We start from the raw sequence: 17,038 nt of genomic DNA, 5'->3' as shown, positions 1-17,038 counted from the left end.
CTATGATTCTATGATTCTATCACGGGAGTTTATATTTTAGGTATACAATTTATACTATTTTTTATTCTCGATATCCAAACGCAGCTTGAGGGATTTGTTTTCTTGCGTCCAAACGCAGCCCTAGTTTACACGCAATCGGGAGACGGTCAGAGCAAGGCTTCTTGCAGAGTTTCAAAATACGGAATCGGAGTGAACCTGTCGATAACGTATCGGAATCAATTTGAATAGGTGCTCAAGAACCCTAAATTCAGTTTTTATATGAAAAAACAAAAGAATTTCTAAAGTTACAGGGTTTGATTCGACTCATTGCATCGATTGCGGTTGATTCTTATCTGAACTGTACCATTCATAGATCCGATTCCCATATTTTTGAAACTCTGTCACTTGAGAGGGTACGGAAGGTGATTAGCATTTCCTTTTTTATTTTCCCCTCTCATATAATGGATTAAAAGATCCTGGATCCAACATTTATCTGCGATTTCGATCATTTCATTGCTGTTTCTTTCCACAGGTTTACATTTTTTTGCTGCTATCTCGCTTCTTACATTTTTCGGGCGTTACCTATAATCTCCGAGTTCAGACGGAGATATGAGCCTCGCCCATGGCGGCATCGGCCACCAATTGGAAGTGGTGGGAACAGTCATGGAGGTGGCAGATGTCACCTGGAGCGCTCTTGAGCGTTACCGTCATCACCACCATCATGAAGACCACTCTGCTGGTGACGACCTAAATTATCCATCCTCAAAGGATGGTGAATTGGCTTCTCTCAGCTCCGAGAATCAACGCCTTCGAAGCTTACTTGAACAGAACATCGGCCTTCTCCAAGAGATTTCCCAATCTCCTTCTCTATTAAAAGATTGCCCTCCCGATGTACGTACAATCCGTCAGTTTGGAATTGCTCTCTTGCTAGCTAGGTTTTTCCTTTATCTTTTGTTGAGTTATAAATTTTTGCTTTTACAGCTTTTTTTTTTTTTTTTTTTTTTTTTTTTTTTTGGCTTCATAAAAAGAATTTCAGAAGAGTTAGATGATGATCTTTAATTTTTGTTCCCCTTACTCAAGAGTGCTCCTTTTGAGTCGCTAACTTTAATTTATATTGTCTAGTTCCAGTCCAATTTGGCTTATGTATTTTTTTCAACGAATTGAAAAGAAAAAAAACACTCAAAAGATATTAGATTTGTGACATTCAAACTGTAAACGTAGATTTGAATTATTTTTACTTTGAAGATAAAAAATTTTGCTTTTAATTTTAGTTGGATCTTTTTTATTATCTGTTTCTTTTGTCAGAAGACTCAGAACTCAGAACTTGGAAGGATTGATTAATGTGCACAACCAAAGCTGGTTTTCAGACGGTATATAATAAAATATGAAATGATGATCTTAGATCTGATTGAGCTGTAGCTCCACTACATGGTTGTGAAAATATTATTTGAGGGTAGCATGTACATGTAAAAAAGAGTCCTTTTGATGTTCCAGTGTGGAGGAGTGGTTAAAGTAAGATCAGAAGAGCTAAAAGAGAGAGGGGTAGACCTAAATCAGTTGTAGGAGCTGTGGTGAAGAATCGCATCCATATTTTAGGCCCTATTATATGTCTGACTTTGAATAGAGCTGATTGGAGGGAAGGCTTCCATGTGACTAATCCCATTTAATTCGGATAGGGCTGAGTTGAGATGGATGGCCATTTATTAAAAGTTGCAGGAGGTTTATTCAAGTCATTTGACTCTCTACTTGGAGATTTGGATGGCTTGTGTTTGGGGAGGCCAGAATATTTCAAAGACTGGAGATTCTTTTGTTGACTGGGACCCTCTATAAGATCATTGCTTTTAAATCCCAAACTCCTTGTGGCATGTTTAGTATTAGCTTAGCCTACTAGAAGGAACTGTCACCCCCCCCCCCCCCCCCCCCAACCCTTTGTTTTCTCTTCTTGACATGTCAGTTGCTTAAATTCACATGGATAGGTAGGAAGTAAGATCCTCAGAAGAAGCTTAGTTTTAGACATTGATTTTGTCTAAATTATTTAGAGCAAATTGCACTGGCTCCCCAAAATGGAGGCCTTAAAGCACTGACACCCCACTTTATTTTTAAAAACACAGAGACCCCAAAATTAAATTTTCATTGGATATATTTGTTTAATTTATCACTGAAAACAGTTAAATCACTATCTATTATAATGATATTTTTGGAATTTTAAAATTAAAAAAAAAAAAAAACAGTTATTTAACTGTTTTCAGTGATAAATTGGACAAATATATCCAATGAAAATTCAATTTTAGGGTCTCGGTGGTTTTTAAACATAAAGTGGGGTGTCAGTGCTTTAAAGCCTCCATTTTGGGGTGCCAGTGCAATATGCTCAATTATTTATTGATCTCAGATGTTAACTGGTTGGTGGCACCTACTTATTTAACTTTGTTATTGTGCTCAATGCCTCGACGGTGGTTGAAGAAAGCATGAATCTGTCCAGCCAATTTCCTCAACCGATCCAGTAAGAAAGTCGTGCTTGGTGCGTTGGTGAATTTCTCCCCTGCTGAATGGTTGGTCATGGATCATGTCCTGGAAACAGCCTCTCTGGAAACAGGGGTAAGGCTGTATATGTTTGACCCTCATCAGACCCTGCTAAATGTTGGAGCCTTGTGCACCAGTACAATCTTTTTTTTCCAATGTCTGTCACCCCCAGCCGCCAATATTCTACCTAAATAGGGGTTGGTCAGCTGGCTTAGTTGGAAAATCATCAACCGTCTTCCCGTTCATGGAGGAAGCTTATTTTCCAGAGTTAGTAGTTACTGATTAGTTGCTTTGTAGGAGACTTAACTGACCAGGAGTTAGTAGGACAGCTGTCAACCAGCCTGCATTGGTGAATACAATTAGAAGATTCCAAGCCTTTTTGTGTGAAAGTAATTTGGCTTTTGGGGACTACTGGGCACCTGTTTAGAGAAGATAATTAACAAAATTATGGGTGCGCTCCATGGCCAATGCATGGAGAGATGGGGAGGAATATTTTAAACTGATTTGGGTGTAGAGAGTTATGGTTGAAGATGTGAGATGCAGTGATGGTGAGAGACCCTGGATTGGGTAGTCCCTAAACAGAAAGTAGAAATAAAAATAACAAAAAGTTCCTATATTCATTTTTGGTCTTCCTTATTTTATTAATCCTGCTGATAATCCATTGGTTTTTCCTTGCTTTGAGGTTGAGTTGCATTTCTTCATTTGTTGCTAGATGTAAAATTTCTATAGTTGTAGACAGAGATAAAGATGTCAGTAATTTTGTGCTCAACTCAGATTTTGAAGAAAATCCTTTTACACACTTTAGAATCTTCTTCTTCATTTCTTTTCTTTTTCTTTTTAAGAGGGGGGGTTGGTGGCAGGAAGAATCGCTCGTGTTTTTGTCTAGTTTTATATCTCTGTTCTTTTTAAGTTAGGAGAACTGATGGTTTCTTGGCATCTGTCTTTTTCTTTCATCAAATTGTTCCTCCAAGGCTTTACTCATGGAGTTTTAGTGATTTATGTAGTTACAAGCTCGAGAGCCATGAAAGCTAAAATGCACATGACCATTTTTTCTTAATTTTCAGCTGTACGAGCGTCTTGTAGCTACTGTGGATTCTAAAAACTTCTTAAGCAAACTTGAGTCACTCCACCAAGAATCATTGGATGATACTTTCAACAAGTTTCCTTTCAAAGAAGTCACAGGTGATTTGGCTTCTCTTAATGTTGTTAATTGTATTTGCAGCATTAGTGTTTTTAGTTTGAAACTTTTGCTTAATTTCAGATTTCATAAAAAAAATAATTTGGGGGGGATAGTTTTGTTCATTTAATATTCTGTGTGGTGGTTTTTGCTGTCAAAGTAGATGCTGATTTGAAAACAGTGGAAGTTCTGGTTAGTCTTGATCGTGAAGAACCCAGTTGGTGGGTGTGGGTCCCAGATGAAAAGATTAGTGAAGAATGGAGTGGATTAGATAATGAAAATTATGTGGTTGTTGGTGAGGAACATGTGGTGGAGGGAGTTGCAAATTTCATGGCCAGATGCATTCTTTCAAACCCAAAAGCTCAGGTATAGAAGGTATCAAAATCTTTTCTGAAATTTTTGCTTTTAACACAGTATCTAACATGGATTGATCACTCCACTATGCAGAAATTATCGCCGGAGGAACTGCGGAAAAGTAAGTTGTTAATTGAATTTTTAAGTACAAAGATGTTTCTTGTTTTCAGTCTTCATGGTTAAATGAACTTCTGTTATCAAGTAAATATTAGATTTGACACCTTTAAGTTGTCATTAACTCATTGAGTCAGTTCTCCACTCCCTTTTCCTTGGTGAAATATGTGATAGTTTTCGTCATCCAAATCATGTTTAAGTATCTTTTGGTAGTCTGATATTGCAGGTACATTTTTCTGTTCTTTGAGCATTATGCTGGGTTGGCTGAATAAATATTAGGGGCTTAGGTACTTACCATCCAAGTCTGGTCATTCATTGCTGACAGTAGATGAGTTGTCTTAAATTCTTAGTGAGTGTGTGTGTGTGTTTTTTTGTTCCTTAAATCTTTGAAGCCCATTTTGGTTGTGGGTTTAGCTTAGAGAACTTCAAGATATAGGAAATGATATACCAGTTTAGCCCACACCGTCTGACACAGACTGTTTTTGCCTGTTCCCTTTCTTCTCCACCCTTGGTCCATTCTGACAGAAATGCCTTCTTTCTGCTTTCATTTGTGCACTTCAGAAGCATAGTCTACACTAGTGGATTTTCCCTCCCTTAAGTTACATATGGAGCTCTATTTAATTATTAATAATTGTAAATACTATTAAGGAAGTTCAAGTTAGGGGGGATTCTTTTCTGTTTTCTGTAAAAAGCTGTAAACAGATCTAATTGATAGTTAATGAGAAGATTTGTTTTATTTGAAAAGCTGAGAGTGTGAGAATCTTCTCTCCTCCTAGAGATTATTCTTGGACCTTTATTCTATATCTTCTTGTTTTCCATGGATTGCAGCCTTGTTTCTCCCTTCTATCAATATGTTTTCTCCCTAGGACAGCAGCTAGATTGCCTTCAGCCTCTCTGACTCTCTGGCAGAAAGTTAGGTTCTTCTTTTCAGTTGGCTGTTCTAGTGCTGAAACCAGATCTAAATCATTCTTGCAGTCCTTATTCTCATTTCAGCTTTTTCAAAAGAGTAACTCTTCCTGTATTTTAGGCTTGTAGCAGATGGAAATCCAACATTTTGTAGTTGAGAGTTTTTGAGTGCCAGCCTACTTTATTGTTATCAGAGCTAGGTTCAGACTTTCTTCTACTCCTCTTAGTCTTATCCTCCCCCATTTCTTTATTTTTACTTGTTTCTTTTTCATTTTCTTAGATCAGATTACATTCCTATCTGTTGAACCTGAGGTCAGGTCTCTTTCTTCTTTGAGGTTTGATGTTGTGATATCATATTTTTCCGTAACTTCTTTATATGGCCGCATTGCTGTACCAACCATTCAGATACTGCTGTAGCCCAGTGGCATCTCCAGTATTTAGTGCCTTGTTTACATTACCGACTCTGATTTTTTGTTATTGTTCCTTTTGGTTCTCCTCGCATCAAGCTATTTCTCCACCTCGATTCTCAGCTTGTGTTTTTGCCTTTGTTATTCTTTAACCTATTGCATTAAAAAATTAGTTACCATATGTCATTGTGATTTCCTAAAAGGATAAGATACTTTTTCCTATTTTCTGCCAAACTCGTATTTTCTCTTAATTAATAATATTTATAATTTTTGAAGGAATTAAATACCATTCTTTATTGAAAATAATAATATAGTGAGCATAGTTGTCATGGAGTGTACGCAAGGCAAGGCGGTTAAGGGGGGATAAATTCTGAGGCAACAACAGCAGGCGACAAGGCAGTGCCTGGATGCCAAGCAGGCACCGCCTAAGCATCACTTAGGTGATGCCTTAACAACTAAGGAATGAGCATGATTTATGGTTTGAAATACAAGAACAATGCTTTCACCAGTGTTAAAGAAATTGCAAACCAACACAAAATCTTCACATAGTTTTTCAAAGATAATGTTAAAAAATTTGAATAATATATTTTGGACAGGAAAAGATTTCAGAAATTGAAATAGTACGTTTTGGACTGAAAAACAATGACAAGGCCATAGATCTGCCGATGGTCCAATAAGATCCAACATATATAAGCAGACCTCCTGTCGCTGGAAAATCTCTTCCCTTTTTCTGGCAGAAAAGTAAAATTAAAAAATAATTTAAAAACAGAAAATGAATCCTTGCTTCATGAAATCTAATTGATTTGGCCAGTGTCTAACATATTAGAAATTGAAATGAATACAATGAAGTATTCATCATATTGTTTTGTAACAATAACTTTCAGGCAGAATTGGGTGACTTCCAATTCAGAATTCTGCACACACTTTGCTGTTCGCCAGCAAATTGCACCCGCATGTGTTCCTCTACCATTTAAGTATTTACACAGCTGTGTGAAAGGCTTGGGAGAATTTTAAAGAAATTGGAACTTTTGGAGCTTTCAAGGATGAAGCAGCCGAGATCAGGCTAGAAGGGTCAAAATATTGACCCAACTGTTCGAAATAGGTTATTCATATAACATGGAATGTACCATTTAGGGCGATGAAATATACACAACAAAAGATATCAGTGAAACAGTATATTTTTCTTTACTCCGTTGTGTTTGACTTATTGACTTCCAATTTGAAAAATTGAGATCTTGTACTATGATTAGGAGTCTGGCTTAGCTCCTCATATGGAGCCTCCTTGCATGGTCATGCGTTGGCATATTGCACTAACAGAACTGTTTACATATTTTCATGATATGGTATGATACGTCCATCTGACCAACACCATGGGGTCAGATGGACCATGCCCAATGGTGATACTTTAAACCTTGGTCTTGAATACAGTTTTCCATTCTTCCTCAAGCTAGATCCATATCCGGTAATAACTAACTTGTATCAATCTCTGAAAATACAACAATACTTGCTAAAATATCCAAGTATCATCAGGTCTAGGAATATGAAATTGATACTTGACTGTGGTCTTGTTGATGGCTTCTGTCCACACACATGCTCCACCTCCTCTCTCCCTTTTTTTTTTTTTTTTTTTTTTGGGGGGGGGGGGGGGGGACCAATTCAATGGCATGATGGATGTCTCACATAGGTGGTAATGCGACTGGTACATCCTGTGACACAAAATCAGCGAATTCCATCTACAAGTCTTGAATTGGCTCAAGAATTCCGGCCTCTTGTGAGAGGGGTCATTTCAAATTGGCCTGAGGAAATTAGCTTCTTGTGGAAGAGTCACCTCCCATGTGATGAGCACCAAAATAAGTCCTACTTGACCCTACCTGTGGATACACTATCCACTCAAAATTCTCTGTTCTCTTTTTTGTCCTTTCTTTCCCTTCCTTTTGTGTGTGTGTTGTCCTTTCTTTTTCTTTTTTCCCTTCCTTTTGTGTGTGGAAATTTTACTTGTTACTCAGATTGGCTATGCTGTGCTCATGAAATCTCAGCCGTTTTATTGTTTTTCATGGTAATGTTTGGTGTTGTCTGTGCATTGTTTTGTACATGTCAAGCTAAGGTCGATGTCTACTTGTTGTTCACTGTTTTATGACTTTCTTATTCCATCATTGTGATACTGGTTAAAGTATTGAGCTCAGCATATTTTCTGCCTAATTAAATCCATAAGGTATTAATGCTCAATGTTTGAAATTTGCTTGCAGCTGTAGCAGAAGCCCTGGATGGCGTGAACAAATGGGAGAAGATGCTAAACATCTGGCATGCTGGGAAGATGTTTTATGCTTTATCAACTTGGGGACTTGCTCTGTCCGGGTGAGCTTTTGCCCTTTTTATTCTTTAATTGTGCCATTTCATTAAGTGTCTTACTGTATTATTTTTTTTTTTTGGGGTGAATTTCATTACTGTATGTTATCAATGGTTCACATACATGTATATACTGGGATGACTTAAACCAGAATGTCATCTTCCAAGTAATACAAAATTATGAATTTTTTTCCTACTGGTGTTTCTGCAGATAACCTTTGGGTCAGAGACTATGATATAGGTGTTGGCATATGTTTTGAGTTCTTAGTTTATTGTTTATTGTTCCTGTTAGATAATATGAATAGCACTGAATTACACTTGAAACATTAGAAGTCAATGTTGGTATTTGGTAACCGTTGCCTTGTTATTATATGGACACGCATCTCCAGGAAGAAGGCATAGTATCCAATGTTCCAATATCGATGGCTCTTTACCAAATAGATTTAACCACCTGTCAGTTGCCCCTTGTTATTCTCAAAAATTATCTAATTCATTTTTTTGTGAAATAACATCACCCAAATAAAAGATTTGTCATGCTAAAAGGGCCCAAAAAAAAGGTAGGTATGTTCTTGTTATAACCAACCTTGCTTACAACTAGGTTTTCCCTAAATATTTATGTATGTTTGCATGTACAGAACGCTTTTATGTTGGTATATCTGAATAGTTTGTTTATTGTGATTTATTAAATCTGAAACATTTATTAGTGTTAATATATGTGGCCTTTAAAGTATATAGAAGTGTACTATAAATATAATGTTGTTTATCTCTTGGACCAAAACATTGGTGCCCTATACCTACTTTTGGGTTTTTTTTTTCCATCATTTATATGTGTCGACAGTAGCCTAGCCTTACTGCACCTGTGTATATCATAGATCAAACTTGGTCCTATTAATTAGTGTATCTTTAAAGCAATTTTAAGAGAGAATATTTGATAGCTTCTACCTTTTAGAAATGACAATTTAGTCATTGTGATTCTCATAACCCTGAATGTTGTTTTATGAATGTTGGATTACAGGTTGTATAGACATCGTGCTATACTGAAAGTAGCTGCCAAGGGTGTTACAGCAACTGGCAGAGTTGTAATGAAGGCACTTTGAACGTGGATGGTTCCCTACCAGCAATTGTAGGAAAAGTAATGTAACATGTAAATAAATTATTGCTATTTCCTTGTGTGGGTTTCATGTACAGATGACATTCCTTCTAAATGGTGGTGGCATTTGCGTTGAAAAAATATCAGTTAGCTGACCATCGTTCACTACTTGAAAGTTCACAAGTACTTATTTGTGCAATTCTTTATGCAACTGGAATGTGACCAAAAAAAGTATAGTTTCATTGTGACCAATTAAGAAAACATTGTGAATTTGTGATGTTTGCAGCAGACTTCACTGGTTAATGATGAGAAGACTGTTCTTTACCATCTTTATTCTCTACTGAGAATCTTTCTTGGTGAGTGTTGGAGTATCAAATTTGAAGGGGCGGACATATTATATATTGCAAATAAACTTGTCTCAACTGTTATTCCCTGGAGTAATGAATAGATGGATTTTTTAGTTTCCATTAATGGCTCAATACTACTGTTAAAAAGCTGTTTTTGCTAATAAGGAAGCAACTGCTTGGAGAAAGGTGGAAAGCATTCTTTGGTGCGTGAGCGTGTAAGCTGGAAAGTGTTCTACCGAATTAGAATGAATTCCTTGTTCTCTGATCTTGCAAAATTTCTGATCATTCTGTCTTGATTCCTTGCGTTACTCATAGATGGTAGGAAATAAATCAGAGGTTGCGTTTCTGCAAAAAAGACAAACAATAACAGCGAGCCATTGTTGAGGGCTGTTGCATAAAACCCCTAATTTGGTTGTGTCATGCTTATCATTATATGGGCTATCATCAAGAAACGCTTCAAAGGGAGCAAATTTCGTGTCTCTGGCTTTAGTGTTTCAAGAAAGCCATATCACACCAAAGCAATGGAGTCTCAAGAAATGGTGGAAGGGTGAAACGAAATGGTCTTGTGGGCTACCTCACTTTTCTCGGTTGGTTTCATAATTGATGTTGCCCATTTAGTATTTCCATTCTTAAATCTCTTTTGCCTCACCAAACTTCATTTCGCTTTGTGAAGAGGTTGGAGAATCTCACTGGATATTTTCTGATCTGAAATATGTTATAATATTTATATTTCCTCAACTGGGTAATAGATGTATGAGGGAGATAGCAACCGAAATTCAAATTGTATAATAACATAACAAGGACCTCTGAAGACAAAGAATCAATTGAATTCTACTTAGGGGTCTTGTTCTTCATCAATTACAGAACATTTTTTATCTCACAGCAGACATAAAATTTCCATCATCACCACCCAGCTAAATTAAGAACCAAATTCTGATAATATATATGATCAATGAAAATGGAAACCCAAGAGTAGGGACTAGAGAGGGCCTGGGGCGGCGGGTTGAGGCATTTTAAGGTGTGAAGGCCAGTTGGCAAACGTGAGGTTTAATCATGTGAAGCTAGCAAACCCAACTCTAAGCAATCATTCAGTCACTCTCTCCCTCAAACCCCAACTTTATACCTCTCTCTCTTACTTTACACTTTTAGACTTTAGTTGTGTTATCAACCATGTTCATGGACATCTTAAGTTGAAAAGTCCTTTTTTTGTGGGTCACCCCGCTCGTGCAGTGCATGCTAGCAGGGCCCTACAGAAACCCCCACCTCTCAAGCCCAAAAAAAATACATGAAAGTAGCAGTAGGAGAATGTGAAGCAGAAGCTCTTTCTCTTATTCATTGCTTATAAATCTCTGCACCTTAGTCCTCATTCCTTTCTCAGTATCATTTGTGATCAACAATGACGTCGGAGAAGGTTGAGACGGTTATCGCCGGCAACTATATGGAGATGGAAGCTGAAGAAAGCAACTCCAACTCCACTAAGAGCAAACTATCAAGGTTCTTCTGGCATGGTGGTTCAGCTTATGATGCTTGGTTCAGTTGTTCTTCAAACCAGGTAACTAACTTGGAACATCAATCTTTATTAATTCATTTGTGATGGGTTTTGTTTTATTATTTTACCGTTGTGACTTCTTGATTGGTTGAGGGTGATACATGCAGGTGGCACAAGTATTGCTCACATTGCCTTATTCTTTTTCACAACTGGGGATGGTTTCTGGGATCATTTTCCAACTGTTCTATGGATTACTGGGAAGCTGGACTGCTTACCTTATTAGTATTCTTTATGTTGAGTACCGAACTAGGAAAGAGAGAGAAAAGGTGGACTTCAGAAACCATGTAATTCAGGTATATATCAAGTATGAACCTTATAAAAAGATAGTTTCCTTTCCCACCTAATCCCTTTTTGTACCAGGTTCTATTGCAAAAGTAATAATCTCACATAAGACTTAAAGGCACTTTCTCCTTAATTGGTTGTTTTTAGACCATTTGCCTGATATTTTGGTCTCTATTTGCTACAGTGGTTTGAAGTTCTTGATGGATTACTAGGGAAACACTGGAGGAATGCAGGCCTCTTTTTCAATTGCACTTTCCTTCTCTTTGGATCCGTAATTCAATTAATTGCCTGCGCAAGGTAATACTTAAAACATGATATGAATGAAATTATTTTAAGTTTCTTTATTTCTTGAGAAGGAAGTGATGTTGTGGTAACTGCTAATGCTCCTTCTATCTTCCATGATGACACAGTAACATCTACTACATAAATGACAATTTGGACAAGAGAACCTGGACTTACATTTTTGGTGCCTGTTGTGCAACAACTGTTTTCATTCCTTCCTTCCATAATTACAGAATGTGGTCATTCATAGGACTCTTGATGACTACTTACACTGCATGGTATCTCACCATTGCTTCCTTACTCCATGGACAGGTAGAACTCTCAAAAGAAAAATTATAGCTCAATCAGATTTTTTTCCCCTTTCGATTAATGTTCCATCTTATTGTTATTGACTTTCTTAGAATCAATTCTGTTTGAGTAGGTTGAAGGGGTGAAGCACTCAGCTCCAACCAAGATGGTCCTGTATTTCACTGGAGCTACCAACATTCTCTACACATTTGGTGGACATGCTGTTACAGTGTAGGAAAATTCAGTCATTTTCTGTACTGCAAAATACCGAAAAGAATTGCCTGTAGAAACAATTATTCTATGTGTCATCACTGATCTCTATTGGGTTTTTCTGACCACAGGGAAATAATGCATGCAATGTGGAAGCCACAGAAGTTCAAGATCATATACTTGTTGGCAACACTCTATGTGCTAACCTTAACCCTACCATCAGCCATTGCAGTCTATTGGGCCTTTGGTGACATGCTTCTCAACCATGCTAATGCTTTTGCTTTGCTTCCAAGATCTGGATTCAGAGATACTGCTGTTATTCTCATGCTCATTCATCAGGTGAGCAATATACGATTCCTCTCTCATTATGACTCGAAATGGAGGCTTCTGAGGATTTAGGTGCCCTCTGCTTAATGACTAGCTTTTTGAGAATTGATTCCATCCAAGTCTCAACATTCCCTCAATTAAAAATATATTATTGATAGCCAAAATCAATAAGGCTTTTCAATTTTGGATTTAAGAGTATATTACATGTTGATTTGCCAGAACTTTTTATTTCTCAAGTTTCATGACAGAACTATTATCCATCTGATCCTTTTGAGTTTGGTGCAGTTCATAACTTTCGGATTCGCATGTACCCCCCTTTATTTTGTTTGGGAGAAGTTCATTCATATGCATGACACAAAAAGCATATTCAAGAGGGCTCTTTCTAGACTTCCAGTAGTTATCCCAATATGGTTTCTAGCAATCATGTTTCCATTCTTTGGGCCCATCAACTCAACTGTTGGATCTCTCCTTGTCAGCTTCACTGTCTATATAATCCCTGCCTTAGCGCACATGATCACCTTTGCTCGTGCATCAGCAAGAGAGGTTTACTTTCTTAACTCTTAGTCATTATTTTTAACTTTAGATAAACTAATTAAATATATAAGCTTCATGTGGGAGTCTTGGTTTAGTTTGATTATTCTGATAGTCTTTATTGTTAATTCTTTTTTCACAGAATGCAGTGGAGAGACCCCCAGCATTCCTAGGAGGTTGGGCAGGCTCATATGCTATGAATGTCTTTGTGGTTGCTTGGGTCTTTATAGTAGGATTTGGATTTGGAGGGTGGGCAAGCATGCTCAACTTCATACACCAAGTTGATACATTTGGTCTCTTCACAAAGTGCTACCAGTGCCCTCCTACTCACAAGAGTTGAAAAGTAGATTCATCTAATTCATTTCCATCAATGGACAAAAGAAGTTTCTTTATTTCTTTCTTTCTTTCTTTTTGGGATTCCTTCTTTTGAAAAGAAGAAAGGATGGATGTTGAATTACATCGATAGTAAGTAACAGGGTTGGGTCTTATAATTTGTAAGTTGGGTGTCAGTTATACCTTTAAAAGAAAATATTACTCCTTTGTTTTTCTGGGGTTGTAGCAATTGTAGTAAAGGATTGGCTTGTGAAAGTTGTGTTGCATTGGTACATTAAAGTGACTTTTTAACTCCTCTGTTTCTTTCTGTTTGTGGGGTTCTTTCATTTAAAGGGATTGGGGCATATGGATCGAGTTCTCTCTAGAGAAGTTAAACATAAATATTAAAAAATCCCAAGGGGGATTGCTTGTGTTCTTGAAGATTGTAACCGAGCCCATACGATATCATTTTTTTTACATTCCAATCTCCATTCATGTAATGCTCTTAGCAGAGATGATTTGTTTACCGTAAACTGTATTGTAGAAACAGAGAAACTATAAATAAAGCTGAAAGGGGGAACAGGAGGCAAAATCTCTACGGACAAACATCAAAATAAGCTAAAATATGCCGAATATAGCAGATAGAAGAACAGAAAACTATCTTTACAACAAATTTGCAGATCAATTTCCCTTTGAAAACCTGTCTGATCCATTCCCACTCTCTTCCATGAGATAGAAAAGGAATGTGAGTAGGACAATTTTTATTGATGACTAATCTCCAAATAGATAGACAAAAAGGGCAGTGGAATGAATTATATTTTCCGCACCATTTTCATCAGTTGAGATGGCAATTATTGATGTTGAGATTCCCATTAAGGAGGGACTCAAGCACACCAATAATTAATTATGTCTAACACTATGATGTTTGAACCAAAACACTTTCAATCAAGGCATCTCATTTCCTTTACCCAAACTAAATCCTAAGCTCAAAAGCAGAAGATGAAGTCTTGCTAGAGAAAGGGATTGCAAACAATAATTGGCAAGACTCCCCCCATATGGGTCTTCCATGGATGAGTTGCAACTGATCCCAAACAAAACCAAATGTGATAGACACTAATCCAAAGAGGTCAGTTATCCAACTATAGCCTACTAGAAGGACCACAGAGGATGTTTTTGGATTGTGATGTTTGGCCTTATGCCAAGTTAAACAAAACAAAAGATCCTGAGGGCCAGACCCTCTGATGCTTTGATTGTAAGTAAATGGCTTGATGACCCCAAAAAAGAAGGAAAGAAGTTAAAATTGATTCGGTACAGTGCGCCAGGTGGGTGAAAGGACTGGCTTGGTTCCATTTGCCATGGTGCCAATGTTAGAGAAGAAAGGAAAAGGCTTTGGGCCCTTTCCTTTAAGTGGCCTTTAATAGTTTTGTTACCTTGATATTTAAAGTGGCTTTCAGACTCAAAAAGGAGCGATAGGCATAATAAAAAGCTGCTAAGGTAATTACCGTATCACCTTCTTCTCACTGTTTTGAACAACCATATCTTTAAAGTAAGCAAAGGCTCCTTCATGACAGAAAGATCAAACCCAGGACAGAACCAGATGGGAAAGTAGAACTAGGGAAATGTCTGAGTTGGAAAACAGTAGAATATGAGCAAGATCTGAGTGGGGCATTCCCTTAACTCATTTAACTTTGACCAAATTTCTGGGCTTGTCATCCCCAAACTAATTCGCTTTTTTTGATGGGGCCAGTTTTGTGGGAGCTGGTTAGTTTAGAATTTTGATCCTACGGACAGAATGGTCACTGTCCATGGATTGAGAAACTGCTTTTTTGACTAGTTATTGGATTTCCATTCTTTCAAATACAAATGGAAATCTCTAAATTTTACTTATTTTCATTCTAGATATTCAAGAAAATTTATTACTATTTCTTGGAAAAGAAACTCATTGTCTGTCAAACACAAGTCTAGGAGATAAAAGAAGGGGTGTAAAGAGTTTAGGAAAAGAGAAGGATCATGAGTGGAGGCAATAGCATGTGCTAAAGGGCATTAGCTATAAAATTTACTTTCCAGAAGGTGTGCTGAAATGTGATGTGAATGAACTGCTCAGAAAGAAGAGCATAGTCTCAGAATCATTGAGAGCTGCCTTTGAGGATACTAATTACCATAAGATTGTCAAAAACTTTTGACGTGGACGTAGCAGGCCTTGATTTACGGTGATTTGCAGTAGCTTTTTATCTTCTATTCAGTCCAATTATGCAACTCTAGCTAGATCATATAGGTTCTGAGGAAGCCTAGATGGGACCATTAGCATCTACTGTTGAGATCTTTGGACATGTAAATTTTCTTCCAAGACTGATCAGTCCTTAAGGTGCCAAGGAACCCTTGGCTTCATCTATGTTGTAAGCTGGTGATATGGGGAATCTAATCTTTCATTAGGGTCATGAAATCAATGATGTGGATAAGTTTCACATTGGAGAGTGACTCCATGCATGTATCTGACCCATAATTTTGGTTTTTATGTGTCTTTGCATGCTTGGACCAGGTTGAAAATCTCTCCTCTGGTCACTAGCAAGTGATATGTCAGGTTCCTTCTTTATGCTATGGCTACCACTAAGTAGTGAGGAGTAAAGGGCAAGGTAAAGAAGCCATTCAGATCCAAACAGAGTAGTCTTCCTCTTTTAGTCTTTTTCCTTCTCAGAGTACACTGAAACCCAGAGGGACAAAGACAGGAAAAGCGAACTGGGTACTGGGGGAGATTGGTCAAAGAAGTTGGGCCCTTGGAATTATATTCTCCATCTTGATGAGCAACAATTTCATCTTTCTGTGAATAATTGTTTTGCTGTTCAGTTGATCAGTGACTTGGCAACAGAGTGCAGATCTCAAAGAGGTTGTATCACATTTTGTCGTATGGTATCTTGTCCTCTAACTTCGGTCAAAAAATCCTTTGGAAGAAATTATGTTCTTGTTGCCAGAATTATTGTCACCATTACTATAGTTATTTAGCATATCATCATTATTGTCGGTTGTTGCAGAATCCTACTCGGCCTGGTCGAACACATGAACCTACAAAAATGAGCTCGACTGTGTTGGTCGAGTATCGTCTCGGACGAGCTAGTCATCAAGGAATCAGATCCCAAAAAATAAAAGAATTGATAATACTCCGGAAGCCTGAACTTCTTACCCTTGAATACCTACCTTCATGTCTTGGATGCTGGAGTATTTATAGGTTCTTTCCGGATCTCTTTCTTTCTCTCAAGTATTAGAGTTCGAATGGAACTCTAATGTTAATGCTGATCCGTTAATAGTATACTCCTTACTTAGGATGGACTCCTTATCTTTGTATTTGAGGAGTTTTAAGATAACTCTCCCATTGTCCTTCCTTGATGCTGACAATTGATGTGAATATTCCCGAGTTGGAAGTGGTCAAACCGTTTGGTCAACCTTCGGGTCGACCTGCGGTTGAACCACCAATCATTGGTACTGAGAACCGTTTACTCATAACATTATCATTAATAGTTAATTTTCTAAGTTATTAAAAGAAAATTTTAGCATCGCAAGTTACGTAATTGGTAATAACATCTCCACCCTAACCAACGGGGGTTGGTCCAAGTGGTAAGCAGTTTGGTCCGCTTAAGCAAGGTTTTGGTATTAAATCCTTATGGATGCAAAAAATTCTCGCTGGGAGACTCACCCACCACAGCCAGGTGTGCGACGCGAGTGGAACACCGGTTTATAAATCGGGATTGGCAACCAAAAAAATATATATATCTCCACCCTCTATATATAAAAAGATGCCATTTTCCCAAAGAAAAATAATAATTTTAATTATTTAAATAAGGTTTAGACTTTTTTTTCTTTTGAAAATACACTCTATTAGAGTAAAAAAGACAAAATTTAAAGATCTCATGAAATAGATCCTTCTTAAAATCAGCAGATCAAGGAAATCATTTTCCAACTCTCTTTTTTTTTTTTTTTGGGGAAGAATGGTGCTTTTTAATATATAGGGGAAGTGGATATTAA

At 37.4% G+C, this 17,038-nt stretch overlaps 2 protein-coding genes across 3 annotated transcripts; both read left to right on the top strand.

Moving 5' to 3' along the window:
- Positions 1-90: 90 nt before the first annotated feature.
- On the top strand, positions 91-9,631 carry LOC149021197 (elongation factor). Of its 2 annotated transcripts, none has more exons than XM_089149466.1 (7): positions 91-392; positions 512-870; positions 3,564-3,681; positions 3,840-4,042; positions 4,124-4,151; positions 7,704-7,812; positions 8,819-9,631. In XM_089149466.1, the coding sequence occupies exons 2-7, from the start codon at positions 589-591 to the stop codon at positions 8,898-8,900; spliced, it is 822 nt and encodes a 273-aa protein (XP_089005592.1). In that variant the 5' UTR covers positions 91-392; positions 512-588; the 3' UTR covers positions 8,901-9,631. The 2 variants fall into 2 exon arrangements, with proteins under 2 accessions (XP_089005592.1, XP_089005591.1); XM_089149465.1 differs by having other exon boundaries at positions 91-401.
- Positions 9,632-10,571: 940 nt separating this feature from the next.
- Positions 10,572-13,421, top strand: LOC149021196 (auxin transporter-like protein 3). The gene is made up of 8 exons (XM_089149464.1): positions 10,572-10,792; positions 10,897-11,082; positions 11,256-11,368; positions 11,482-11,665; positions 11,775-11,872; positions 11,983-12,190; positions 12,464-12,721; positions 12,852-13,421. Exons 1-8 carry the CDS (start codon positions 10,637-10,639, stop codon positions 13,047-13,049), a joined length of 1,401 nt encoding a protein of 466 aa, XP_089005590.1. The 5' UTR covers positions 10,572-10,636; the 3' UTR covers positions 13,050-13,421.
- The last annotated feature ends 3,617 nt before the right edge of the window (positions 13,422-17,038 follow it).

This window comes from Hakea prostrata, chromosome 3 (genome assembly GCF_041222555.1).
Source record: "Hakea prostrata isolate BN-2017 chromosome 3, UWA_Hpros_2, whole genome shotgun sequence".
NCBI classification, from domain to species: Eukaryota; Viridiplantae; Streptophyta; class Magnoliopsida; order Proteales; family Proteaceae; genus Hakea; species Hakea prostrata.
The sequence above is the reverse complement of the archived record's forward strand: the minus strand, read 5'-3'. Positions and strand labels throughout refer to the sequence as shown.

Excerpts from the sequence above, each read along its gene's own strand:
- LOC149021197 (XM_089149466.1), top strand. The coding sequence starts at position 589 with ATGAGCCTCGCCCATGGCGGCATCGGCCACCAATTGGAAGTGGTGGGA. Across the intron at positions 871-3,563 it reads TAAAAGATTGCCCTCCCGAT|CTGTACGAGCGTCTTGTAGC; the intron begins GTACGTACAATC and ends CTTAATTTTCAG. Across the intron at positions 4,152-7,703 it reads GCCGGAGGAACTGCGGAAAA|CTGTAGCAGAAGCCCTGGAT; the intron begins GTAAGTTGTTAA and ends ATTTGCTTGCAG.
- LOC149021196 (XM_089149464.1), top strand. The coding sequence starts at position 10,637 with ATGACGTCGGAGAAGGTTGAGACGGTTATCGCCGGCAACTATATGGAG. Across the intron at positions 11,083-11,255 it reads TCAGAAACCATGTAATTCAG|TGGTTTGAAGTTCTTGATGG; the intron begins GTATATATCAAG and ends TATTTGCTACAG. Across the intron at positions 11,873-11,982 it reads GGTGGACATGCTGTTACAGT|GGAAATAATGCATGCAATGT; the intron begins GTAGGAAAATTC and ends TTCTGACCACAG.